The sequence below is a fragment of the Stenella coeruleoalba genome (assembly GCF_951394435.1).
Source record: "Stenella coeruleoalba genome assembly, chromosome: 20".
Taxonomy (NCBI): Eukaryota; Metazoa; Chordata; class Mammalia; order Artiodactyla; family Delphinidae; genus Stenella; species Stenella coeruleoalba.
In genome coordinates, this window is record NC_137166.1 from 41,436,914 (window position 1) to 41,462,611 (window position 25,698).

A 25,698-nucleotide genomic window follows, 5' to 3' on the forward strand; every position below is an offset into this window, starting at 1 on the left:
CCACGAAACACAGCTCCTGGCCCCAGCGTGTCATTGACTCTGAGGACAGGACAGACAGGCCGACAGATGGACCCTGGGGTCTGACCCTGTGGGACAGGGGTCTCAGGGAGCTGCTCCCTCTGCGCATGGGACCTGGACACTTGGGCCAAGCCACGGGGAGACACTTGGTGGCGGTTGGGCCTCTTGTGGCCACCGCAGCTGCTGGGAGACCCCGCTCTAGGGTGAGCCCCTAGAGGGTTCCATCTCCAGGCCCCGCCCCGTCGGGGAGCTGCCTGGCTCACCTGTGAGTCGGTGCACACACTTTGGTTTGCTTCTCCAGAACACTCCCAGAAGAAGATGGGCACCCCCGTGAGGATGATGATGACGCCCACCCCGCACACCATGGGCTCCGAGATGAAGCTGAAGACGAGCAGGAACGCCCAGAAGACCAAGTATGCGACGGGGACGAGGAGGTTCACCTGGGGGCAGCGAGCGGCAGTGCCAATGGCGCGGGACCCCGGCTCTCCTGCCCCACCGCCCCGGGGGTCTGAGGCCCTTTCCCCCCTCTCCTGGGAGCTGAGGCCCAAGGGGCCCCCTTCTGCCAGCAGCCCAACTGGCCACATTGTCGAGGGCCTGTCAATTTCAGCGGCTCTGAGCTCCACACAGCGACTGTACGTGCGCTTGCCACGCGCACTCGGCTGAAGGCGAATGATTTTGGGGTGTTTCACATTCCAGGCACTGAGCACTTCTCCAGCTCAAGGATTTATATGCAAACGGGAGGACTTTCCTTTTAGCTCGGTTTTGGGTCTTCTGTTTTCTGTGGACTCGTGGGAATCCTGTGTGACCGTAATGTCTGAGCCTTATTTTCCTGTCCGTGAAGTGGGAGTATTCACAGCACCCACCCCACGGGGCTGCCTTAAGGACTGGATATGCTAGTGCACACAGGGCCCTGGGCAGGGCCCAGCACACAGCAAAGGCTGGCCTCACCATCGCTGCCGTCGCCGCCCCGGGTGCCCACACGGGTAAAGGGGTGGCCCTGACTGCTTCTGGCACGTGGCTGGCTGGTCCCCTCCGGGCCTCACCTTGATGGGCCTGTGGAGCGCCGGCCACCTCCAGCGTAGCACCAGCAGGCCCAGGATGGTGACGCCATAGCAGAGGTAGTTGATGAAGGACACATAGTTGATGAGCGTGTACGTGTCTCCCACAAGCAAGATGACTGCCGTGGCCCCGCCCTGGAAGAGGACTGGGCTGAGGGCTGACTCCCCCCTGCCTCCTGTCAGCCCAGCAGGGGACCCGGGCCTGCCGACTGGGGCCAGGAGGTCAGCGAGCCCGGCCCTCCCGCCCCCACCAGGGCCAGGCCTCATCCCTGCCATTACCCATGCTGCTGCGTGGCCCTGGCTCCCCGCCTTGCGAGCCTGGGTCCCCCAACTTACGCAGACGAGGAGGGCAGGGATAGGGGTGCAGTGTCTGACGTGGATCATGGCCAGCAGGCTGGGCAGGTGTCCCTCTCGGGCTCCAGAGAAGCACAGTCTGGGGGGTGGGGACAGAGGTGGGTGGGAGCCATGAGCCCAGTCTGGGGCCTCGCTGCTGGCCAGATCCCGACCTCAGTCTAGACCTGATGGCCCTCTTGAGCCGTCACCTCTGACTCCCTGCTCTGGGCCCCAGCAGCCCCACTGGGCAGTTCTTCCCCTCATCTAGCCCACCTCCCTCTTGCTTTCTGTTCCTTGCAATTGGGATCAGACATCTGCTTCCGGGGAGCTCATGGTCCCAGCTTTAGGTGGGCCCCACCGGGCAGGACTTCACTTCCTCCGGCCCCCAGCACGGCTCGTGTGCACCAGGGCAGCTGCCTTGCCTCACCTTGACCACCCTCTTCCCAGTCCAGTCACCTGGAGGAGGTGAACAGGTAGCCATTGATCCCTCCGAAAGTGGAAAGTGCTACGGAGACGGGCATGACCCAAGAAAAGTAGCCCAGCAGCTTCTCCCCGAAGGTCTGGGTGGGCACAGAAGAGAGGGGGCGCGTGAGGCGGGGTGGAGGCCGGGCAGGAGCCAGGACCAAGCGGGGCCCCACTCACCACGGCCACTGCGTTAGAGGCCAGCAGCTCCTGGGGGGACATGGCAGTGAAGTAGGCGACATTGGTGAAGGTGTACACGAAGGTCACCAGGGGGATGGAGATGAAGATGGCGCGAGGTAGGTTCCTGGGGACAGTGGTGCAGTGTGTCAGCATCAGCCCTTGCGGGGCTGGGGGACGGGGCCTCAGGGTGGTGGGGCGTGGCAGGGGACCCAGCAACGGGAGCAGCTTTGAGCCTCCACCGCCTGGGTCTGCTGGGGGCCTTGGGGCAGCGAAGGGGGCAGCACTGCTGTCCGTCTCCCCCCTAGTCCCCAGCCCAGCCTTGGCGCAGGCTGGTGGGAGGAAGGGCAGATGGAGAAGGGGCCACTCATATCCTGGGGAGGGGGGCGGATCTAATGTCTGGGACATTGCATACAGCCAAAATCAGACTTGAAAATCCTCAAAGCGCCCTTAGAGCTCAGTCCACAGACCAGGGTCCCCCGGGACTCCCATGAGCCCCAGCTCCAGCTGTAACTGTTCACGGTCAAGGTCCCAGCTGAGCGTCAGAGGGAGCCATTGGCTTCGTTTTTAGGGACCATGTTGTGCGCACATGTGTAATTGTTGGCCAAATGCGAATAGCTGGATCCGTTTACAGCAAGACAATGATACTCAGTGTTTCTGAGGCCCAGCAAGGGGCCGTGACTCATCCACAGCCATACAGAACAGGGTCAGGCTGGAACACAAGCGTCCCGGCTGCCTTTCCAGATCCGTTCCCGGTGGGTAGCAGTGCGGTCAGGCAGATGACCAGGCCGGCCAGAGGTGACAGCGGCTCCGTGTGGGGAGGCCGCCTCTCCCACCCCACGCCACACCCCTTCCCAGGGCCTGGCCGGAGCCCCGCTCACTTTCGAGGGTCCACCAGCTCCTCGGTGACATAGTTGAGGAAGTTCCAGCCGCTGAAGGCAAAGGAGCCCTGGAGGAAGGCCAGGGCCAGGTGACCCACGGACGGCGTCATCCAGAAGTCGAAGGCATTGCTGGGCCTCAGCTCCTCGAAGTGTCCTGGGGGTCCGGAGGTCAAGGGTCAGCGTCGTCTCCCTGGCCCTGTGCCCAGCCCCCCCCCCCCCCCCCCCCCCCCCCCCACAGCCCGGCCCTACCTTGGAAGATCTGGACAAAGCCCACGCCAATGATGAGTGACAGGGCCAGCAGCTTCCCGCCGGTGAACACGTCCTGGATGCGCGTGGCCCAGCGCACGCTCGAGCTGTTCACCCACGTCAGGAGCACTGAGGAGGAGGGGCGGGTGGCTGGGTGGGCGGGCACCCGAGGCCAAGCCCCTCGAGGTGGGCCACAGCCAAGGCCAGCCCAGGCTGCAGGAGGGCGGTGTCCCCTGCAGCTGCTGGAGTGCCAGAAGCCCAACCCCTGAGGCCGACTTCACGGGGACTGACAGCTGGAGGGACCTCCCCTGAAAGTCCCCCCACGGGGGCAGGGAGCAGGGTGGGCCCTGGGGACAGACGCCCAGCCCGGCCCCACGGTGGACACTCACTAAGGCAGGCCATGGAGAGCGCACGGGAAGCGGCGGCCGGGGGGATGCAGTTGGGGAACACGGGCTGCAGCACGTAGTTGGAGAAGGTCATGGAGATGACGGCTAGGCTGGTGGGGTACATGATGAGGACGGCGCTCCAGAGCAGCAGGAAGCTGGAAGGAGTGAGGGCCCGAGTGGCTGGGGCCTCCCGGCACCCTCCCAGCCCAGGGGGCCTAGATATGTGGAGTGGGGCTGCACCCTGCGCCCCGGCACCCGGAGCTGCCGTGGGGGCCAGATACCAGCTTTGGTCCAGGGAGGCAGGGCCAACCTTGTTGAGGTCTCTGCTCTATTTATGAACTGTTTCAACAGAGACAGCGTTCAGCGCAAACAGCTACGGGCTGCCCTTGGGCAGGTGTGGAGAGAGACTCGGGAACCAAGCACGTTTCTAATGGCCGCCTAGTCCCCGGTCACAGGCTGCTCCTGAGCTGCGGTGGGCTGTCCCGCGACCTCCAGTCACAGCTCCAGCTGTAGTTCTCAGCAGAGCCCTGTGGCTGCAGGTGGCTGACTCTGAGCTGTGATCCCCGAGGGACCGGACCTTGCAAAGACCCCTGGCTGGGGTGACAGGGATTTATATCCCATCCGCCAGAATCTCACCTCTGCAGGGTGCCCACGTGGGAGTGAGGCCCGACCTGTTCCTGGGGGCTCCGTCTGCACCCAGGGGAGTGCCTGTCCGTGGGGGTGGTCCTAGTCCCCTGTCCGTACCACCCTGAGGGTAGGGATTGCCTCATCCGGGGACACCAAGCTCAGTGGCTTCCTCTTGGTCCTCACCTTTGCTCTGTAGCCCTGCTTCCTTACCTCTTGCTTTGCACCACCTCTCCCCCTTTGGCTTCTGGGACATCCTAGCTCCATGACCCTCCTCCCATACTGGGTGCTCCCCGCTGCCCACCCTCGATGCTGGGTGCCCTTGGGGTGGGTCTCGGGTCCTCCTCTCCCTTCCATCTTCTTGAGTTTTCTGCCACGCAGCAAAATTCTTCTGCTTTCTCGGGTCCAGGCCCCTTTGAGGACCCTCTCCCCAGAGGAGAACAGCGGGGCCCCATCCTCCACTGCCCTGTTAAAGGCCCCTGACCACATCCCTCAGAACCAAACTTTAAATACTTCAGCCTAGACCTTTCGTCTGCGCTCCAGATCCCCCACCCGAGGCCTGACTCAGCGTCTCCCCGGACATGCCACCGACCCCACCTATGCGTGAGACCCCAACCTAAAATCTCCCTCTCCCCGTCCCGGGAACCACCATCTATGGAGTCTCTCCAAGCCTCTCCTTCATGCCACACTGGCCACCACGTCCTCCCGATTTAGACTCCTAAACGGTCCTGGAATCTTCCTGTACCTTTGTTCTGGCCCTCAGCATGGCTCAGCTGGATAGCTGCAATAGCTTTGACGGCCCTCCACCTACAGGCTGCCCCGTCCCCGACAAGCCCTGGCGTCTACGATGGATCTGACCTCACCCGTGGCCGTGGCAGACAGACCAAGCTCGCCCAGGCCACCACCGTCTGTATGTGCTACCCCTCCTGGTCGGCCAACAAAACCCCACCCTTCCTCCAAGCCTGGGCACAAGTGTGGTTTTTCCTGGGAGTCTTCTCTGGGGGGTGGGCACCCCGTTCTCTTAGCTGCTGGGCTGCAGCCTCTCACACATCTTCAAAGCAAGGATCCTCCTGGTCTTAATCACATTTGAAGGATTATTTCCCTTCTGCACTGTAAGCAACTTGAAGCCCGGGATGGATCTTTTTATCATTGCGTCCTGGCCCTCAGCACACAGTAGGTGCTCAGCTAACGTTCACGTGAATAAAGGAACCTCGGGAGCTATTTAAAGGGAACGTCTCGCAGGGCGTTGATAGGACTATCATGCACCCCCCACCCTGCCTTTAGTTTACTAACGTCAAGGTGTCCCTGACTGGATGTCGGCATGATCTAGAGAGGTTTCCATAGTGAGGTCCTCCCCACCCATAAGCACCTGGGTGGGGAGTGGGGCTTAGAGGAGCTCTATTTAAAAGGAAGCACAGAGAGGTCAAGGGGCCAGCTGGAGTAGGGTGGGCATTGGTCCCGCCCACCCTGGCCTTAGAAGGCTGCCCAACACCTCCCCTTCCCTCCGTCTACTCCCATGACCTCCCTGCAATGTGAGAAGCAGAGGAGGACACTGGGGTCCTGGGCCCAGCTGGCCGTCCATCCTGGAGAGGCTGTCACCACCCCACAGCTGCTGGTGCCCCACACTCACCCAGCCAGGCCCCCGAAGATCTCGGTGACATAGGCGTAGTCCCCACCAGACCTGGGGATGGCGACTCCCAGCTCCGCGTAGCACAGTGAGCCCAAGGCAGTGATGCCCCCACCCAGGACCCAGACGAAGAGGGCCAGACCCACGGAGCCACAGTGCTCCAGGACTCCCTTGGGGGAGATGAAGATGCCCGAGCCGATGATGTTTCCTGTGGGGGGAAGAGGTGGGGAGGCATCAGGTCTGGGCGCCCCCAGCAGGGCAGCCTCTCTGTGCAGCTCCAGATGCTGCAGTGAGGAGGGGAGCCCGGGCTGCTCCCTCAAGGAGGAGGGTGGGCCTGGAGGCACCCTCCTGGGTCCCTCAAACCCTGCAAGTCCCACTCTGGCCACCTCAGCTCCCCTCCCCAGCCCCTGGCATGGCGAGTGGCACTTTGTCCAGACAGGCTCCACTGCCAGAGATGGGTCCTGTTCTGAGTTCCTCCGCCCCCAACTAACAGCCATGAGGTGGGGCAAGCACAAGCAGTGGCAGAGTGGCAGCCACTCCAGCGCATCCCCACAGGGCCCAGGCCCAGGCCCTCGCCCCTGGCCAAGGCCTCCAGGCTTGTCAGCCTCCAGCCACCTGGCTTCCTCCCAGCCTGGCCAGAGCTGGCCACCTAAAGCAAGACCTTGACCATGATACTCTCTTGCCACCTTCCTATTGGCCGAAATCCAAACTCAGGGAGTGGCTTGGGGACTGGCACCTCCTCCACGAAGTCCTCCTTGACCACACCGGTAAGGCTCCTCCTCCTCCCACTTCACAGCCCCAGACCCTGCTCCGTACTGTATTTCTTTACCTTCCATCTCCTCTTTCCCTATTAGAGAGCCCTTTGCCCGCTGGGCTCCTCCCTGACCTAGGACCCATGCTGTGGACACAGACTCGGAAGAGACCTGGTTTCCTGGCATTGTTAAATGTTTCAGGTCCTGGGTGAGGGTCAGTGGGGTGAGGGAGAGGAGCTGGTGCATCTTCAGGGCTGGGGGTTGCTTAGCCGCCGTCACGGAAGGGATGGGGTGGATGATGGCAGGCTGGCAGGACTCAGTTGGCTCAGCCTGGGGTCTGGACACAGACGCCTCTCCCTTGGGAACAGCTCACTGGTTGCAAACAGGGGTCACTGCTCTAATCCTAGGACCACAGTGGGAAACTCTGGCTGGGGCTCAGGAGACAGGGAACCTCTTGAGTCCCGTCTATACAATGGGACTGCTGTGAGGATTCAGCAAGGTACTGTACGGGAAGCCTCAGCTCATTCACAGCTGTATCCAGATGTCCTTTGCATCTTTGCGTGATTCTGTGTGTACCGTCTGCGACCTCACCTTGGGCCTCCAGCACACAGTTGGTGCTCAGTACACATCTGTTGAGCCAACCACAGGATGAGTGAACGGCCCGACGCCCAAAGTGGCACCAATGCCACTGAAGGACTGAACTCCTCCTCTGTGGAGTGGGGGGCAGCAGTCTCCACTCGACCTCCCCAGAAGGGGACTGTGGGCAGTAGCAGAGAGGGTGGCTAGCTTCCAAGACGTGGGTGCCAGGGGAATCTGCCAGGTCATGGGTCACAGAAAGCCTGGCCTGCCCATGGGCTGAGTCTGAGTTTTGGAAGGATGGGCACTGTGGGGCACTCATGGGGTCTGGGCGCAGAACAATGGGAAACGCTCCGAGGGCCACGCTGTGGGCTGCAGAGCAGGTTCCCAGGATGAGTAAAACGCTGAGCACCCGCTTAGCCCTGAGGTCCCTGGCAGTTAGGGCAAAGTGGGCAATGTTCTGCATTACCCGGGTCTCACCATCTCTGCAAATGAATCAGGCCACATCACTGGTGATTTGGACTAGGGCCTGCCCAAGAGGAAATAATCCCAGAACCCACAGGCCACATGAAGAAAAAAGCAACACTGCTGGGACCCGGGGCTCAGCCCCTCCACGAGATGGGCCCCACCTGCCGGGGCCCGGGGGCGGGGAGCGCATGTCCGTCAGGGCAGACCCTGCCCGCTCCACCTGCCAGGCCCACAGGCGGGTCTGGACGAGGACACAGCTGGGGCAGCCCATCTGCATGCGTTCCCTGTCCACAGTCCTACCCCACCCCCACCCGGCCGGCACAGATTTCCAGTCTGGACGGCCACGACGCCCCACTTGGTTTTCTAGTCACGTCCCAGGAGCCCTAAATACATCCAGATAAGGAGGAAAGAATTCCTGTCTCCCAGCCCCAGAGGTAAGCTGTGTCTTCAGCTCGCTTCCAGGGAGAGAGGGGCCGCTTCCTTCATCCGCCACGGGGCCCAGGGCCTGGGTGGGCTGCTCGGCTTCTAAAGAGACTTGGCGGTCGCTCTATCCAGCAGTAGAGCCTCTGTTCTCAGGACCTGGTGGAGTGGGAGTTGCCAAAAGCCAGGGAGGTTGTAAGCCAGTGGGGGCTGGGTGGCCTTGGAAGGAGCTGGGTGCATCCAGGGCCCTGAGCCACCCACCTCGTGGGGACGCCCACCACCCTACGCAACTCAGCCTGACGGGGCCTCACGAGGGTAGCCCTCGGGGAAGCCACGCCTGGCGCCTCGTCCTCCGAGGCTGGGATTTGAAAGGGACACATCACTCGTCTGTGCCCAGCGGCTGAAGACTCTGCGGCTGGGCCGGGGTGAGGATCGCTATTGTTTTAGACACATGGCTGCAGGCTACAGTGCAGGACTTCTCCCCACGTGGCTCAAAGGAACACACGTGCCAGCAGGTGGCTCTGAGCTCTCTGGGGGCCTCTTCCTCTGGGCCTGGACAGCCTCCAGCATCTGCCTCAGGTCTGTGCTGGAAGGTGGCAGAAAACCCCATCGAGGTCCACTGGCTGCTCTGGCACCGTGTGGGCTGGCCTGGGCTCTGCGAGGAGCAGATGGGCGGCAGGCCTGGGTGAGGGGCAGCGGGTAGGGAGGAGGAGGGATGTTGCTGAGGACAGGGGTGGGCGTCTCCAGCACTGAACGATGTCAGGAGCTGTGGAGAAGGGACCACGGAGCTGCAAGGCAGTGCTGCAGGCGAGCCCGCCCATGCCTCCTGGTGGTGGGTCCAGGCCTCCCTTCTCAGCCCTCACGTTCAGGGCCAGCAGAATCAGCTCTGCCCGACTGGGTGAACTGCAGTGGACAAGCCCAACCCTTGGGGCATCCTGCTCTGGAGGAAGAGGAGGGGGGGCAGGAGCCACACACTGTGGGATGGGCCAGGAGATACTGCTGAGCACCCGGTCAGGTGTCTGATTGACGGCAGGCTGGAGAAATGTGGGTTCCGAGACCTCCGTGTTCCCATCCACCCAGTGGGACGGCTGCTCTGTGGTCCTTGCAGGTCCTTGGCGGGGCCAGAGCTCCGAGGAAGGTGGGCGAGGATGTGAGTCCCTCAACTAGGGGGGCCCCCTCCAGTCTCCTCCCGCCCCTCTTCCCTCAGGCCAAGCTGGGTGGTTTTTATCACATTAAGATGTGTGGCCTGATGGGGCTTACCCGGCTCCGTGAAGGAACGAAGAAAGAGCCATTGTTCCCCCAGCTGCCGCGGTGAGTGCTGACCTATTTCTGGGAGGCATGAGCCGACCACGGAGGTCACAGGGGTGGACTGCGGAGGTCGTGTGGGTGGAAGGGGCCAGCTGCCCTCGGTGTGTGTGTGGGGACCGTGCAGAGTTGGATCTGGGGGAGGGGTCAGGGACGTCCTGTCAGGCTGCTGGCACCGCCCCTCATCCCTAGAACACTTTCAGGAGTCTGTTGTGTGACCTCAGGCCCGTGCTGCTCCCTGGGCCTCAGTTTCCCCTTGTGCCAGTAAGGACCACTGAGCTAGGGGGCAGCAGAGGGCTGGTGCAACACTGACTTTGGCTGAGGCACTGCTGGGCAGGAGGGACGCATCCTGCACATCTGCACGGGGCCCGAGGAAACACAGTTTCTGCTTGGAGCCCTCTGTCCCGCATTGCGGCAGGTCTCTCTGCAGCTCAATGGCTTCCCAGAAGCAACGGCACCCCCAGGAAGCCCTCCCTGATCTCCCATCTTGATTCCTATAACCTGGCCCCTGCTCCGCTCCCATGGTACCTGGAGTATGGCCAGGAAGTGACTACTTTATTTGCCATCCTGGGCGGACCCTGCATTCCCAGAGGGCGGGGTCTGTGCCCTGGCCTGCTGAGATGAGAAGTCCAAGCCCCCTAGAAGGACAGGGAACCCCCAGGGCCTAGGTCCCCTTACACGTACCTGGCCTATCGCCTGCCTCTTCAGCGAGCAGGGCCATGGCGGGGCCTCCTCCTGCCACGCTGGCCTGCTGGCCTGGCAGAGAGTAGCTCAGGGCTCCTGGGTCTGATCAGGGGCTGGCCATAGGCCAGACCTCCTCCGTTTGCCCCGGGCAATGAGTCCCAGCACCTCCCTGTTAGGATGTGACCCATGAGGGCTCTGGGGAAGAGCTCCAAATCCCTGTTGGTAAGTCCCAAGGCCCCTGAGGCCATGGGCGGGGCCAATTATTAGTTGAGAACCCCTACATCTGGGTTTGAATCCCAGATCCCTCACGATGGGAGGCTGTGGACAAGGTACTTCACTCTCCGAACCTTCTTATCTGTAAGATGGGGAACTGAGGCAGTGATGTGGGTCTGTTCCCACACTGCCTGCTCCATCAGAGGCCCCAGGAAGTGCTTATGGGTCTCACCATTGTCATCTACCTTGGAAACACCCCAGGCCACCCAAGCTGGCCCTTGGATCTGAACACTCTGGGACCTCACCACCCTGGGGTCAGCAGCCAGAGCCCTGCTTTGGGGGCCCTGCTATTGCTCTGGGTGAAGCCTGTGACTCCCAGCACAGCGTCCTTACGGTGAGCATGTCAGGCACCCCTCCAGGGGGACAGCAGTGCCGCTGAGGTGTTGGCAGAACTCCAGGGAGGTGAGTGGGGACGTTTCCAGGACATGCCTGGAATTGCCAATTGGTCAGCGTGCGCCTCCGGCCTAACCCACTTTCCTTTTGGGAGAGGGGTGAGCAGGAGAGTGGAACTCTCTCCCCCGGACCTGCTCATCTCACAGTCTTCCCAGGTCAATTAATGGCAAACCATGCCCCCAGCTGCGCAGGCCCCACCCTGCTGTCACCCAGACTCCACTCTGCTATACCCTGTGTCCAGGTCAACATATTTGGTTCAATCTTCCAAACACACCTAGGACTGAACCTCCTCTCAGCACCTCCACTGCTGCCACGCTGCTCTGAACCACCATCATCTCTTACCCAGGTGACTCAAGCACCCTCCCGACTGGGCTTCCAGCTTCTGCCTCTTCTGCCCACAGCCTCTTCTCCACAGTAAGCCCCAGGCCATGCCATGCCGTGCCGTGCCACCCCACGCCATCCCATCCCATCTCATCCCGCCCCATGCCATCTCATGCCATCTCTCTTCTGCCCAAAGCCCTCCCAGGCTCCCACCTGACAAAGAGAAGAAGGCAAAGTCTTTACTGCGGCTGCAAGGCCTACACAGACTGCACCCCATCTCACTCCTGACTCATCTACCTACAATCCTCCCTCCTTCATTTTCTCACCTTAGCGCTTACATTACCCTGGCAGCTAAACATTCAGCTTGCTCATCTGTTTGCTCTTTGACTCCCATGCTGGAATGTCAGATCCAGGAGGACAGGGATTTTGTCTGTCTTGTTCCCTGTTGTGTCTCCAGCACCTAGAACAGTGCCCAGCACTGTCCAGTACCTACCTGTTGAATAGATGAATGAGCGTGAGCAGAGCTAGCAGGCCCCATCCTTGTAGCCAGAGCTGCTTCAGCCCCCGACGGTGTCTTAGAGCACACCAAGGGCATCTGACCCCGGGCTGGTTGCAGCCTCAGGTCCCCAGTTTCCTCATCTGTAAATTGGGGCTATGGTGAGGTACAGACAGCCTCCTGTGTGGTTTTATGTCCCCTCAGGGTCCCGGGGAGGATGGGTTGGGGTTCTGGAGAGGGCTATCCTCTGAGCAGCCCAGCACCTCCAGCCCCAGAGACAACGGAGGGAACTGGCCATGGCTGGATGAGTAGAGATTGGCTCCTAAGGAGACAGGGTTCGTGAAGGAGGTCCCTGAGTTCTAGAACATATTTGAGCCTGATCCACAAACATGGGCTGGATATTTGAGTCAAAGGGAGAGAGCGAAGGACAGGACAGTCTGGTCAGTAGACCTGGCTGATTCCCGCTCTGCTGAACCTGGGCACGACCCTTCCTTGGGTGTGGATGGGGAGGGAGCTGGTTGTGGTCCCTGAGTCAGGACAAGAGACCCTGTACATACAGCCCTGGGTGGGGGTGGGGGAGTCAGAGGCTATTTCTCTGTCCACCTGTTTGTTCATCTACCCATAGTAGAGTGGCGAGCTCACTAAATCCCGGTTGGATGAGCTCCCAGCTCAATCCTCAACCTTCCCCCATCATGGGCTCTGCATCTGGCCCCAATTTTGCCCTGCACCAGAGCAGTGTGAAGAAAGGCACTGGATTGGGAGAAGAGTCCAATTCTGGTTCCAAATTCCGAGTCCACCACTTGCAGCATTGTCATTTAACTTCCAACCTCAGTTTGTACATCTGTAAAATGGGTATAAAAATTCCCATCTTGCAAGCAGGCAATCAAATGAGATAAAGGGAGAACATGTTTTCATAATGTGGTAAGGTGCGTTTTTCTGAATAGGCATTGGATGTGGTGATGTCTTGCGCAGTGTCTGCCCCAGAAGGCTCTTTTTCCTCCAGGCTGGCCCGTTCCCCTGCAGTTGTGCTTGCTGTAGCCAGCAGGTGCTGTCCTAAACACATTTCAGGTGGAGTCTTGCTCTAGCCCAAAGCCCTTTTAAGTCACTCCATTCCTACTCCTCAGCCTGGGGCAGGGGTTACAAAGGGAGAGAATTATCGGATCTGCTGGGAGGGTCTATTTGGAAGTTTTGGAGATAATAAGCTGCTATCAAACAAGAAAGATTATGGAGGAAGCTATAAAGTTTTCAAGACTGTTAAGCCTAAACTATGACACTTGGCAGACAATTTTTACTTTGACCAGGCTCCCCAGGGCAGGAAAGTGGGGAAAGATGTGGGAGTCCGGGCTACCGGAACAGTGAAAGGGGAGGAAGTGGGGGCCTTCTGGGCATCAGGCTGGGGAGGGCAGTGCAGTGATTCAGCCCACCCCTGCCTCCTCCGTCATCTGTCACCTTCTGGACCAGGTCCATTCTCCCCTTGTCTGTCTCCTGCCCAGTCCAGCCTCCTGCCTGCTGAAACCCCTCAAAGCTCCCCAGGCAGGCTTGTAGGACCACCCCTGAGTGTCCTGGGCTGGAGTCAGGTCATCTGGGTTCTGTTCCTGAGTCCGCCACTCTTGGCTAAGTCACTCCTAACCCCAGCTCAGTCTTCAAGGCCTGAAGCCAAGGGGGCAGTGGACCTGGAACAGCAAAAATGGTATGAAAAGTGGGGGAGCTGTAAGGGCAGAGCTGTGCTGCACAGAAAAATTCTGGCAGAATTAGCCTCATCCACTCCCACCATCACCACCAGGGCCCTCTTTTGAGGAGAGAGGAGCCAGCAGCCTCTGCTTGACCTGAGGGGGATGGGAGGCGGGGAGGAGAAAGAGTAGGAATACAGCTCGAGGGTGCTGGGTTTAGCTGAGGCAGCCCAGCAAGGACCACGTCTCTCCCTGCACCTGCCGGGCACTGCGGCTGGCTCCAGACACAGTCAGCCTCTTGACCCCAAGGCCCACCCATGATGTATGGGGCTTCCTCTTCCTGAAGGCACAGCTCCTGGAGAGGGTGTGGGCCAGGGCAAAGCTCTAACCAGTACCCTGGCCAAATCCCTGGAACCAGCCCTTCCTCTCAGCGGTCAAGCAGGGGCACTCTTGTCCAAGAAGGTCTCTGGACCAGATCGGGACCAGCTCCTAGAAGACACCTTTCCAGGTGCAAGTGGGTGAGACAGAGAGGTACCTGCACAGGGGCTGTGTGCTGGGGCAATTCTCAGTGCGAGTGCAGGGGGTGGCCAAGATCTAGACCCCAACCTTGGCCCAGGAGCTCCCAGTGTGGGGGCAGAGGAGGAGGAGGTGAAGACACCAGTCTGCCCTCCTGAGCCCCCAGCTTTTTCCATCTCCAAGGGTCTGAGGATGGGTGGGCAGTGAATGCACAAGCAGCACCCGCTGGCTGGGGAGGGGAAGACTGGGCAGTTGGGAAAGTGAGAGTGGTCAAGACCCTTGCCATTCATCCTTGCAGCCTGTGTCTCCTGGGAGACAGGAGCCGGAACAGACTCCTCCCACCACGAAGGTCTCTGAGGCACCTGGTGTGGATACAGGCACAGGTCTGGGTTAGCCAGTTCCTAAGGCATCAGCGTTCTTGACTTGGGACAGAAGGAGGAAAACCCCACCACTGGTCTCACTGTGCCCTGAGCCCTCTGCCTACCCAGAAATCCCCAAGTGGGGGAAGGATGCACAGACTCATTCTCAGGTGGAGAAGCTGGGCTAGAGAGTGAGAGGATGCAGATGGGATCCCAGCCCAGGAAGCAGCTGGCCTTTCGCAGGCTGGGTCTGCCCACCCAAACTGGGCCTCCCCCAGTCACTGGCTGCTCCTCCGCCTCTGCCAGGGTCCTGCTGCAGAATTCTGCACTAATTATATACTCTGAACCGATTTCCCCTCTGGGCTGGCTCTACCTGTCCAGGCTACCCGCAGTCCCTCCTGCTTGCGAAGAATAAATCATTCACACGGCACGGCACCTGGACCCTGCACACAGTAGGAACTCAGTTTAAGCCACAAGACTCAGAACTTGGGGCCTTAGCGGGGGTCAGCTTACCGAGTTCCCACACTTGCAAGACCCCCGCACTCAAGGCAGGACCACAGCCATCTCCATGCTACAGACGAGAAGACTGAGGGTAACTGCCTTGCGGAAGTCCATGGCGAAGTAAAGGTGGGAGGAGGATTCCAGCGGTGGATGGGACCTGCACCTCCTTCAAGCGCAAAAATTCGGGGCACTTGGGGAGGTGGAAACAAGAAGCCCTGTGGCTGCTGTGTGAGGGGAGACACCGCAGGTGCCCCGGGCGGGCATCCCCTCATCCATGTTCCACCGTCTCAGACCGGTAGGCGCGCCCGGAGAGGGGTGCTCCTTGTTCCCTTAGGCCCTACCGCCCCAGGCACCCGCCCGCCCCGCGCCCGCTCACCGATGATGATGGTGCAGGCGCTCACCAGCCCGATCTCCTTCTTGAGCGCCACCCGCTCCGAGGCGCCGGGCCCGGGGCCCGGGCCAGGGGAGGGCGAGGGAGCAGGGCCCGGGTTCCCGCGCCCGCTCGGCTGCTGCGTGTGGCCGGCCATGTCGCTGTCCCGCCGCGTCCCAGCTCCCTGCGCTGCCCCGTCTGTCCGACCAGCCGCCAGGCAGCCCGTCCGTCCGGCTGTCGGTGCGCGCCGCTCCCGCAGGCCGGACAGCGCCCACAGGCGGGCGCATGCGCTGGCCCGGGGCCCTGGCCCTGAGCCCCGGCCCGCGGGGCCCAGGGAGGGGCGGAAGGAGGACCGGTCAGCAGCCCCCTCCCCCACCTTCCTTAAAGGGAACTCCCCGCCGTGGCCCCCACCCTCCCAACGCGGGCCTGGAAGGAAGGAGAGGACTTGGGGCAGACCTAGGAAGAACTTCCTGGACCCAAGAAGGCCTAGGAAGAAGGCCTGGGGTGGGGGCGGGGGAGCAGGGCTCAAAGGCAGGACTCTCCCTGCCCTCAAGGAGACTGAGGAAGCTGGCAAAAATAATAGCCGTCTGTGTATTGAGACCTGCTGTGCGCCAGAGCGGCCATACTCCTTAAATCCTGGCGCGGACCCCTAGAGTGTGTGTACGGGGAGAGGGGTGGAGACTGGGCTCGCTCCACAGGTGAGAGCTGAGGCGCCGGGACAGTAAGGAAGGTCACAGAGCAAGTGCAAACCCTGTCTGATGCCTCCTTGGCTTCCAGACGCTGATTGGGGTGTGTGAGGTCTAGCTCTCGGAGGGGTGGGGGCTTTGTCCAGGATCCCCTGGAGTCACGAGACCCTAAGCCCCCATCATCAACAGTCTGGGGAGACAGGGTTGGGGTGAAGACTCTGGAGCCCCTCACCGTCATCCAGAGGGGACCCAGTGCCTGTGGGGGTCCTGGAAGGGGTTCTGCTCTAAACCTTACCTTCCCCCGCCCTCCGCCGCCCAGCCCGGCTCTGGACTGGGTCCGGCAGGTTCTGCCCGCAGACGCCTGGCCACAGAGTCGGGGCTCAGTGGACTAGAACTCGGGTCTTTGGCGAAGGCCCCTCGTCTCTTGAGTCTCTTCAGTTCAAGAGACGAGGCCACCTCAACTGCCCGGGAGACACGGAGAAGGGGCTGTGGCCCCTGGGGTCGCAGGAGGAGGTAGGGCTTGCAGGGTCCGAGGGAGGCTGCCTCCTCCTCCCGGAAGCCGTCCGGACTGTGCAGCCGGGCCGGCGGGACAGACGCAAGGGGGGCCGCGTCGGGGGCCACCGGGGCGGCGGGGCGGGGCGAGCCTGGCACTGTGCGGCCGGCGGCGGAACAGCCTTTGTCCCTTCCTGGCGGCCGCCGCGACGCGCCGTCCCCTGCATGTGGATGAGGCCGCGCCGGGCGCCCCGTCCTTCCCCCGCCCGCGGCCTCGGGGCTTGCGGGGTGGGGGTGGGGGTCGCCCTGGTCCGACGGGCGGACCGGGGGTTGGGGCGGCGTCTGGGGTCGGGTCCCGGGCTGTGGGAGGAGCATGGGGGGGCAGGCGTGGCGGTTCAGGGGGGTTGCGGGCGAGGAGGACCTTCGAAGTCGGGGGCGGGGACCTGGGAGTAGGGGCGGGAAGACCCTGGGGGGACTTGGAGGGGGAGGCCGCCCGGCGAAGCTTCAGCCCTTGCGCTCGCGTCGGAGTGCGGCATTCTTGGCGCCCTCCGCCTCCCGCCCCAGAGACGCGTTCAGGCCGACTCTCTTAAAGGAGACTGGCGCAGGCGTGGGGCGGGGGAGGCGCACGAGCTGTGCAGACTCTTAATTGTCTTGGGGGGGTGGGGGTGTCTGACCCGTTCACTCTCCGCACGCACTTGCCCTTGCAACGCTAGGGTCTGTTGGGAGAGGGTCCTGCGGGGGCTGGTGCCCCCGGGGGTTGGTGGTTTTCGAAGGGGAGCCTCTCACGGCACCTGAAATGTGTGGTCAGTGTTCGAGGAGAAGCGGTGACTCTAGGGCACTGCACAGGATGGAATTTGCATGTTGTTTTCCAGGCCCACAGTTCAGGAGGTGCTTTTAGTGGCATAAACTAGAACCTGCAAACCCTGATGGGAACAAAGAGTTGGCAAGATTGTTGTACCATCCGAAAGACAAGCAGTAGAAGTCACCACGTAAACAGGAAGAAGAAAAAAAGGAAAACCATAGGATCTTCTCAACACATTCAGAGGACAGTCTTCCACGTTTTAAACAAACCAAAAGACTCTTAGCAAATTAGACATAGAAGAGAACTTGCTCATGCCCTCCTGAAGGCCTGTCTCTGTCATGGCTCACTCTGTAGGTTTGTGAACCTTGACACTGTCCATCGCCCCCTCACACCCGGCACAGCTACTTTAAAAAAAAAAACAAAAACGAGAACTTTCTCAATCTGACAAAGGTATCTTACCAAACCCCCAAACCCTCCAAGAAACAAAAAACAGCAAACAAAAGCCCTACAGCTAACATTGTGCTTAATGTTGAATGCTTTTCCACTGAGACTGGAGATGAGAAAGAAGGTTAGCTTTTCTATACACCACTGGGCTGGTCGTCCTCGCTGGTGCAATAAGGCAAGAAAAAGAAGGAATAAGGCGCAACCTTTTAATGACCAAAATCTGGAATGCTGACAACACCAAATGCTGGTGAGGATGTGTAGTAACAGGTGTTCATTGCTGGTGGGAATGCAAAATGGTACAGCCACTCTGGAAGACAGTTTAGCAGTTTCTTACAAATCTAAAATACTCTTACCATACAACCCAGCAATCGTGCTCCTTGGTATTTACTCAAAGGAGTTGAAAACTTATATCCACACAAAAACTTGCACATGGATGTTTATAGCAGCTTTATGTAGAATTGCCAAAACTTGAAAGTAATCTAGGTGTCCTTCAGTAGGTGAGTGGATAAATTGTGGTACATCCACGTGTGGAATAATACTCAGCACTAAAAATAAATGCACTATCAAGCCATGAAAAGACATGGAGAAAACTTGAATGCATGTTACTAAGCGAAAGAAGCCGACCTGAAGAAGTATAAAGCTAGGAAACGAAAATATAAAACTGTCATTTACATATGACATGATTGGGTAGAAAATCCAAACAAAATTTATAAGCAAACTTAAGGTTAGTTAATTTAGTAAAGTAGCTGACTCTAAAACATATATAAAGAAGAACAAAGTTGGAGGACTTACACTACAGTTAGGGAGACAGGTGCAAGGATAAACAAATCAACTAGGAACAGAATAGAAAATGAGAAACAGACCCATCCATCTATGGACTCCTGTTTTATCACCACAAGGTTGACATCGCAGAGCAGGGGAGAGAAGTGGGACAGACTTTTCAGTAAACGGTGCTGGAACAATTAAGTATCCATATTGGAAAATAACAAAAACAAAAAAACCTCTTCATCTCTACCTTACACCATCCCCTAAAACCAATTCCATGGATGTGCGCATGAAAAGAAAATGTACATGTGAAAGGTAAAACAACAAGGCAGCTAGAAGAAGACTTAGGGGAAAGAATAGATTAATTTTCCTACACAGGACACAAAAAGCATGATGAGTAAAAAAGTGACAAATCGGACTCCATTAAAATTAGAAACTTCTGTCAATCAAAAGGCATGATTGAGAGAGGAAAAAGTAAGCCACATTTGAGAGAAGTTATTTCAATACATACATCTGATAAAGGACTTGTATCTTAAAAATATGAAAACTACAGATCAAAAGGAAAAAGACTTTTAAGTAGGTGCCTCACAAGGGAGGATGTCCAAATGGCTGGTGAACTTTTGAACAGGTGTTCAACCTCATTAGTCATCAGGGAGATGCAAATTAAAACCAGAATGAGATACCACTGTGTATCCACCAGAGTGCTTAAAATTAAACACCAGCGTCGGCAAGGATGTGGAGCAACCTGAGGCTGTCATACGCTGCCGAGGGAGTGTGCACTGGTGCCACCAGTTTGGAAGACGATTTGGCGATATTTCTAAATCCCTATAGCCCAGCTTCTCCGTTCGGTGTCAGACACCTGCTGGGTACCACCTCAGATCCTCCAGCCTCACCTTGGAGGCCTTGGTTACGTTTCCTTCCTTTTCGAGTACAACCTGCGGACACCTCCCATCACTCCCCCCCTCCCCAGGGCTTCTCTGCTACCCCTTGAGGCATGAGACAGTGAGGGATGAAACTGGTACCCACCAATTTGTAACCAAAAATGCAGGGGAGTTAACACACTTTGGCCCATCTTTGGACGACGGCAGGTGGAAGCCAGTGGACGAATTCTCCCCCATTCCTCATCCCAGATGGACTGTCATGAACCCTATTCATTATAAAGCCTCTTGCAAGAGGGTCCCAACAGCCCAGCAATCAGATGCTTTTGGCACCAAGCGGTGGTCAGTTCAGAAACTCATCCTTGTATTGGCTCTCTTGTCTTCCCTGCCTCACCCCCTTTCCCCTCACTCTCGATTCCCTGTGATCGCACCCCCTGATCGAAAAGCACCACCTAAGCTTTTGCCTCGGGCTCTGTTTCTGGAGAGCCTGGGCTAAGATACACTCCCAGGTATATACCCAACAGAAATAAACATAGCAACGCACTGAAAGACGTTTACAACGTTATTCATAACACCACTCTTCACGGTAGCCCCAACCCGGAAAAACCATTATTAGTAGAATGGACAAATATGTCAGAGTACATTCAAATCCTGGAGTCCTGTACTGCAAGGGAAATGAACGAACTACTACCATGCCACAACCTGGATAAGTGTTATAGACATAATATTGAGCAAAAGAAGCCGAATACGATATAAAATGCTGGGATGATCTCATTCACGAGAGGTGCTAAAACGGGCAAAATTAATGTATGAGGCTAAAGGTTAAGATAGAGGTGCTCATTGGAGGTGGAGACTGGAGAGGGACACAAGGAGAGCTCTGGGGTACTGGTCATGTTCTGTCTCTTGAACTGGGTGCTGGTTATACGAGTATGTGCAGTTTGTGAAAACTCATCAAGTGGAACACTTAGGATTTATACAATATTTTGTATGTAGGTTATGCTCACTTCAACAAGAATAGGCCATTAAACATGTCCTTTCAGGGCCCCTGGGTGGGACAGGATCCGAGTGCGGCGGTGGGGGGGGCCCTTGGGTCTATTCTTTCTCCACCAGCTCCTCAAGGTCATTGAACCTGCTTGGCACCCCCATACCTGTTCTGGCCTTAACTCCGTTCTCCTGTTACTCACATTCTAACCTAGGTAGCCACTCAGGCAGCCTGTTTCTCCTTGGTTTCCACATCCTGATTCCAAACCATTCCCTAATTCTCAAGCATCTCTTTGCTGATGGTCCTTGGGAACCCCTCTCTGTTTCTGTCTCGTGGGGCTCTCAGCCTTGGACATAGCTGCTGCCCCTTCGTGTTTCCTCTCTCCCCTCTCTGCACCCTCCCTGGACAGCCACTGCTCACGTACAGCCCTAACGCTGGTAGGCCCAGGGCAGGAGTCCAAATGAAGCTTCCACATGCTATATGCCTAAATATTTAGTGAAAATCCCCTCTCCTAAGGTCACTATGGAGCACAGAGTGGAGAAAGCAGTTATGGGGAAACCGGGCTGCTTGGACACTGTCCTTGGTGATCTGGGGCAGCCAACTTTAAATGAAATCTTCGTCTCTTTTTCTGGTTTCCCAGGGCGGAGGCTATGACTGCCCCCCTACATGCATGTGCATGTGTGTGTACACACACACACACACACACACACACACCCCACCACCACCACCACCACCACCACCACCACCACCACCACTCTTAGCCCAGCATCTTCTGACTTGGGGGGCCCTTGTATTACACCTGTTCCTCTCCCACAATTCTCCCCTGTTCAGTTAGTTATCAAACTTTAAAATATTCTGTGAGACTGAATTTTTTTTAAAAATCTCTGTATTTGGTTCTGGTGACATTCTGGATCTGCATGGTGTGAGGGTCCATGGCAGGGACCACCTTGCCCGGGGCTCAGCCTGCACAATCGGTGCTTCTAGAATGATCAAATGAAGAGTGTGTCACCACACCAAGCCCTCACCCACTCCCTCCTGGGATGGGGACCCAGATCCCAGTGTCCACTCCCAGAGCTCTGACGGCCTCCATCCTCCACACCGTCCTCCCCCCGCCCCAATACTCTCTACCACCCACCGTATCCTCGAGCCTGACTGACGACAGCTTCTTTGTCACCCCAGCGTTGCTCCAAAATGCAAATCTCCCCCATCCCAAACTGTCCCTGCTCAGTGCAGCCCTGGGGGAGAGGATCAACCCCCTCCACGGGGATGTTTCTGTGGGGAGACCATTTAACTAACAGTCCAAACGGGGACCCTTTTGAAAATGCAAAGGGGTGCTGTTAATAATTACAGCAGGATGACAGGTGTAAACCAGATGTCTGAGCAAACTGGGATGTGTGGTCACCCTCTTTAAAGCCACTGTCCCTGGCTCTGCATGCTCAGATGTCAGTCCCCACCTTGCCTTGCCTGTGCTGGCTGCCTGGCCTGCAGCCCCTCACACACACCTTCATGCTCACGTGCGTCCCTTGTGAGTCAGCCAGCTCACCACCTTCTCCAGGAAGACGTCCTGGTCCCCAGACTGGACCACGAGCCTCTTCTGTGCCCGCCTCGCCACCTCTCCTTACTGCTTCTCTCCCCGCTGGGCCAGATGCTCCTCAAAGCCCACCTGGCCTTCCTCCCAGCATAGCCCTCAGTGCAGGCTCCCAGGTGTCTGGCCTGGGAACTGAGAGATACAGGTTCTAGCCCCAGCTCTGCCCCCGACTTCTGAGCTGGATGAGTCACTGAACATCTGTGAGGGGGAGGGAGCGGGGACGGGTTCTCATCCCTCAGTGCCACAGCCATGCTGGGGGGCAGCTTGCCCAGGCCCTGGGGTTCCTGGGCCTACTAGTCGGAAGAGGGAAAAGGAGGGGATGGGTGACCTGTTGGGGAGTCTGGGACTCTCGCATCCTCCTGGGTCACCCCATGCCCTCCCCTGAGACCCTCATAAGCACAGCCCTGTGCAGCCCCCTGTAGGTGGGGTGGGGGCCGTGGGTAGCAGGAACCAGTAGAGAACATGAGAAGCTGGGGCTTGGGCCTCTGCTCTGGAACTGGGCTCTCCTCTCCCTTCTGGTTGTCCCAGCCCCAAATCCTACGGGGCCAGCCTCCTGAACCGGGACCCTCCGCCCTGGCCAAGGACATCTGCCATTCCAAAAGGCGCCACCAGAGGGCAGCCTCCCTCACCATGGGATAGACCCTGTGTCCTGCCCCACTCCGCCATCAAGGAATCCAGGCCCCTGGCGGACCCTGTCCTAAGGTGTTGGCCCGGGCTGGCCAGGCTTCTTGGGACCAGAACCCAGCCTCCCTTGGGACCACTCGAGTTAGCTAGGAGCCAGGGAAGTCCTTCCCAAGGGCTGCCCAGGCTCCCTCCTGTTAGCTGCCTGAGTGGGGAGACTTGCCTCCTGGCCCTAGAGATGCAGGGGAGGCCCCGGGGGCCGTAGGTGCTGGCCTGGGTCAGGAAACTCATAGTGAAACCAGAGAGATCTCGTAGTGAAATTCATTCCGCGCAGCACACCTGCCTCGGGGCAGGGCTGGGGAGGGACTGGGAGGCGATAGAGCCTCTGCGGTGGCGGTGGCGGGAGGGCCCAGAGCCTTATCTGATGGGCCCTGGCCTTTCTCACAGCTGAGCGGAGCTGCCCTGACAGGCCGACCACGGCCTGGTGGGCAGGGGCTCTGCAGGCCCCGGGGGCCCAGCTTCCCCACCTGCCCAATAGGCAGGGAGGCAGTGAGCCTGGGAAAGGTGCGGGCGCAGGAGTGGGTGCAGTGGAGAGGGGTGCCCAGGCAGGCCCCTCGGAGACCCGGTGCCTCAAAATACCGGGAAATGTCAAAACCAGTTTCAAAACATTGGGGCAATCTAGGCGTGTACTTGTAACGAACTAATGCTTTTAATGTGAAAACAAGACTTGGCACGTCACCAGATACTCTTTGGATTTGAGACACATCAGCCCCTGGGACACTGCAGGACCTTATTATTCCACGAGCGGGGACTGTCCTCCGTCTTGCGGGCGGCTTGGGGACCATGCGTGGAATGTCACTGGGGGACCACACAGAAAGTCTGAACATGGGGCCCCTGTGGACAGGATGGCTCTCTGGGTGCCCCCCGCACCTGGATCCCCCTCCTGGGGGGGCACTCCTTGTGCTGACTGATGCCAGAGCTGGTGGAGAGGGCAGGGGTCTGACTCCCCTGGGTTGTGGACGGTGTTCCACTCTGGAGAAACGCAGGCCCACCTACTTTTCCAGGGACCCTGTCCAGATGGGCCTGCTGGATCCTGGGTGCCCTTAGAAGGGTCCGGGGAGGAACCATTTCAATGTCAGAGGGGTCTCCCAACCCCTGGCTCCCGGCCACCTTCCTGGGACGACCTCTTTGGGCCCAAGACACCAGCCACTCTGGGTGGGCTGGGCTGAGATCTCCATTAGGGGAGGATTCAAACCTGGCTTTGCCACCCATGTCCTGATATGAGTCACCAGTGGGGCTGGGAGCCTCGGACCCACTCAGCACCATCACCAAGGGCCCTCGGGACCAACGGCTATTGGAACTCTTTCCCAAGAGGAAGATGGCGCGTTCCCTTGGGTCCATCTTACAGGGAGGAAGACCTGTGATTCTCAGGGCCTCGTGGGTGGGGGTCAGCTTGGCCAAGGGTGGGTCCTGCTAAGAGGGAGGTGCTGGCCTAGCCAGGCCATGGGATAGAATCAGGGCATTGTCTGGGGGGTAGATGGGAGTGGGGCCGGCAGTGTGTTGTCTTTCCATTTTCTTTTTTTCTTTTTAAACATCTTTAGTGGAGTATAATTGCTTCACAATGGTGTGTTAGTTTCTGCTTTATAACAAAGTGAATCAGTTATACATATACATATATCCCCATATCTCCTCCCTCTTGCGTCTCCCTCCCTCCCACCCTCCCTATCCCACCCCTCTAGGCGGTCACAAAGCACCGAGCTGATCTCCCTGTGCTATGCGGCTGCTTCCCACTAGCTACCTATTTTACATTTGGTCGTGTATATATGTCCATGCCACTCTCTCACTTTGTCCCAGCTTACCCTTCCCCCTCCCTATGTCCTCAAGTCCATTCTCTACATCTGCGTCTTTATTCCTGTCCTGTCCCTACGCTCATCATAACCATTTTCTTTTAGATTCCATATATATGTGTTAGCATACAGTATTTGTTTTTCTCTTTCTGACTTATCTTCCCATTTTAAAGGTGAAAAAGCTGAGGCACGGAGTGGAAATAATCAGCCCAAGGTCACATAGCTGATAAGTGTGGAGCTGGGATAGTCAGATCCAGAAACTGCAACCCCCCGGAGGCGTGGGCCTCCTGGTCCTGGGGCTCTTCACTCCATCCTGCCCTGGGGTCCCTCCTGGCACTCAGCCCAGCCTGTCAGTTTGATGGGCAGAGACCTTGGTCTGCTGATGGCCCTGCTTGGACCCACAAGGCTTATTCTTCCCAGAGCTGCCTGTGGTCTTGAAGGGAGGCCCCCAAATAGGTCAGAGGATGTTTGACCCCTGCTGTGCTCTCACCACGCCCTGGAACCGCTCACACCTCCCTCAGGGAGCTACTCGCAGACCCCTGCCTTGGACTACACTGCCTGGTTGTTCCCTGTCCTGTCCATGGCCCTTGTCCTCCATCTGCCCCTGCAATGCCCCCGGGGCTCCCTCCAGGGCCACCATCCCTCACTCGGTGATTTGCGGTCTGCAGTTTCCACTCCTCGCTGCCCCACCCTAAGACCCAACTCCCCTCAAGCCAATGGTCCCATGAGTAGTATCCATCATCTTCCTTCACACCCAGGGCCCCTATCCTTCCTTATCCAGGTGGGTACCCCCATCTGCTGCTCAGGCAAGAACACTGGGGCTTCCTCATCTCTCCCCTAACCCCCACCTCCCGTGAGCACTTACATCTGGTCAATCCAGTCAGATTCATTACCCCTTCTATAAAGAATCTTATAATTCTTGCCATCCCCAAATAAAATTCATAGATAGTATAACCTACAGTCATAATTTAAAAAAAATCAATATAATGACCTATCTTTAAAACAAGGGAGAAATAAAAGGAATGTAATTTATAACTTCAAATGTGTATTTGATTTGAAAAAATGCTTGCGTATGACCTACAGAGGACTCAAGATACTGGTTGTGTAGCATCGTCGAGGCTGTAGCAGCTGCAGACGCAGACGGGTCAGAGCATCCTTCCAGGCTCAGACGGCTGCTGGTGCCATGGCTTAGGGATGCGATTTTCCAAAATGGCAAACAACTCCTGGTAAACATCCGAACGAAGCAAGGTTCCATTTTGCTTAGATCGTCACGCTTGCTGCGTCCCTAGGAAATTCTGTATTTGGAAACCACGTAAAAAGAAAGCAGGTTCCGGACTCTGATCATTACCAACAGGCTTTTCACCTTGGCCGGGATTCCTCCGTCTCAGTACTACTGACATGCTCTTGTGCGCGGTGGGATGTTGGTGGCATCCCTGGCCTCCACCCACTAGATGTCAGTAGCACACCCAGCCCAGGTGGTAATGATCAGAAATGTCTCCAGACTTTGTCAAAGGTCCCCCCCAGGGGCAAAATCACCCCCAGTTGTGAACTACCCGCCTACCCGAGTGTCCGGTGGGATCTTCAGACACCGTGTGGGCACAGGACAACGTGCTGCTGGGCAGGACGGCCCTCACAGCCAGTCCCCACCGACAATGCCAGTAGCACCCCCATTACCAC

The 25,698-nt window shown here is 58.1% G+C and overlaps 1 protein-coding gene across 1 annotated transcript; it reads right to left on the minus strand.

Moving 5' to 3' along the window:
- On the minus strand, nt 1–15,190 carry SLC7A10 (solute carrier family 7 member 10). The gene is made up of 11 exons (XM_079907623.1): nt 14,923–15,190; nt 5,816–6,020; nt 3,565–3,716; nt 3,179–3,304; nt 2,930–3,083; nt 2,052–2,175; nt 1,866–1,969; nt 1,413–1,509; nt 1,062–1,211; nt 282–458; nt 1–39 (listed from the first exon to the last, which is right to left on the minus strand). Exons 1-11 carry the CDS (start codon nt 15,071–15,073, stop codon nt 31–33), a joined length of 1,449 nt encoding a protein of 482 aa, XP_079763749.1. The 5' UTR covers nt 15,074–15,190; the 3' UTR covers nt 1–30.
- Nucleotides 15,191–25,698: the final 10,508 nt, after the last annotated feature.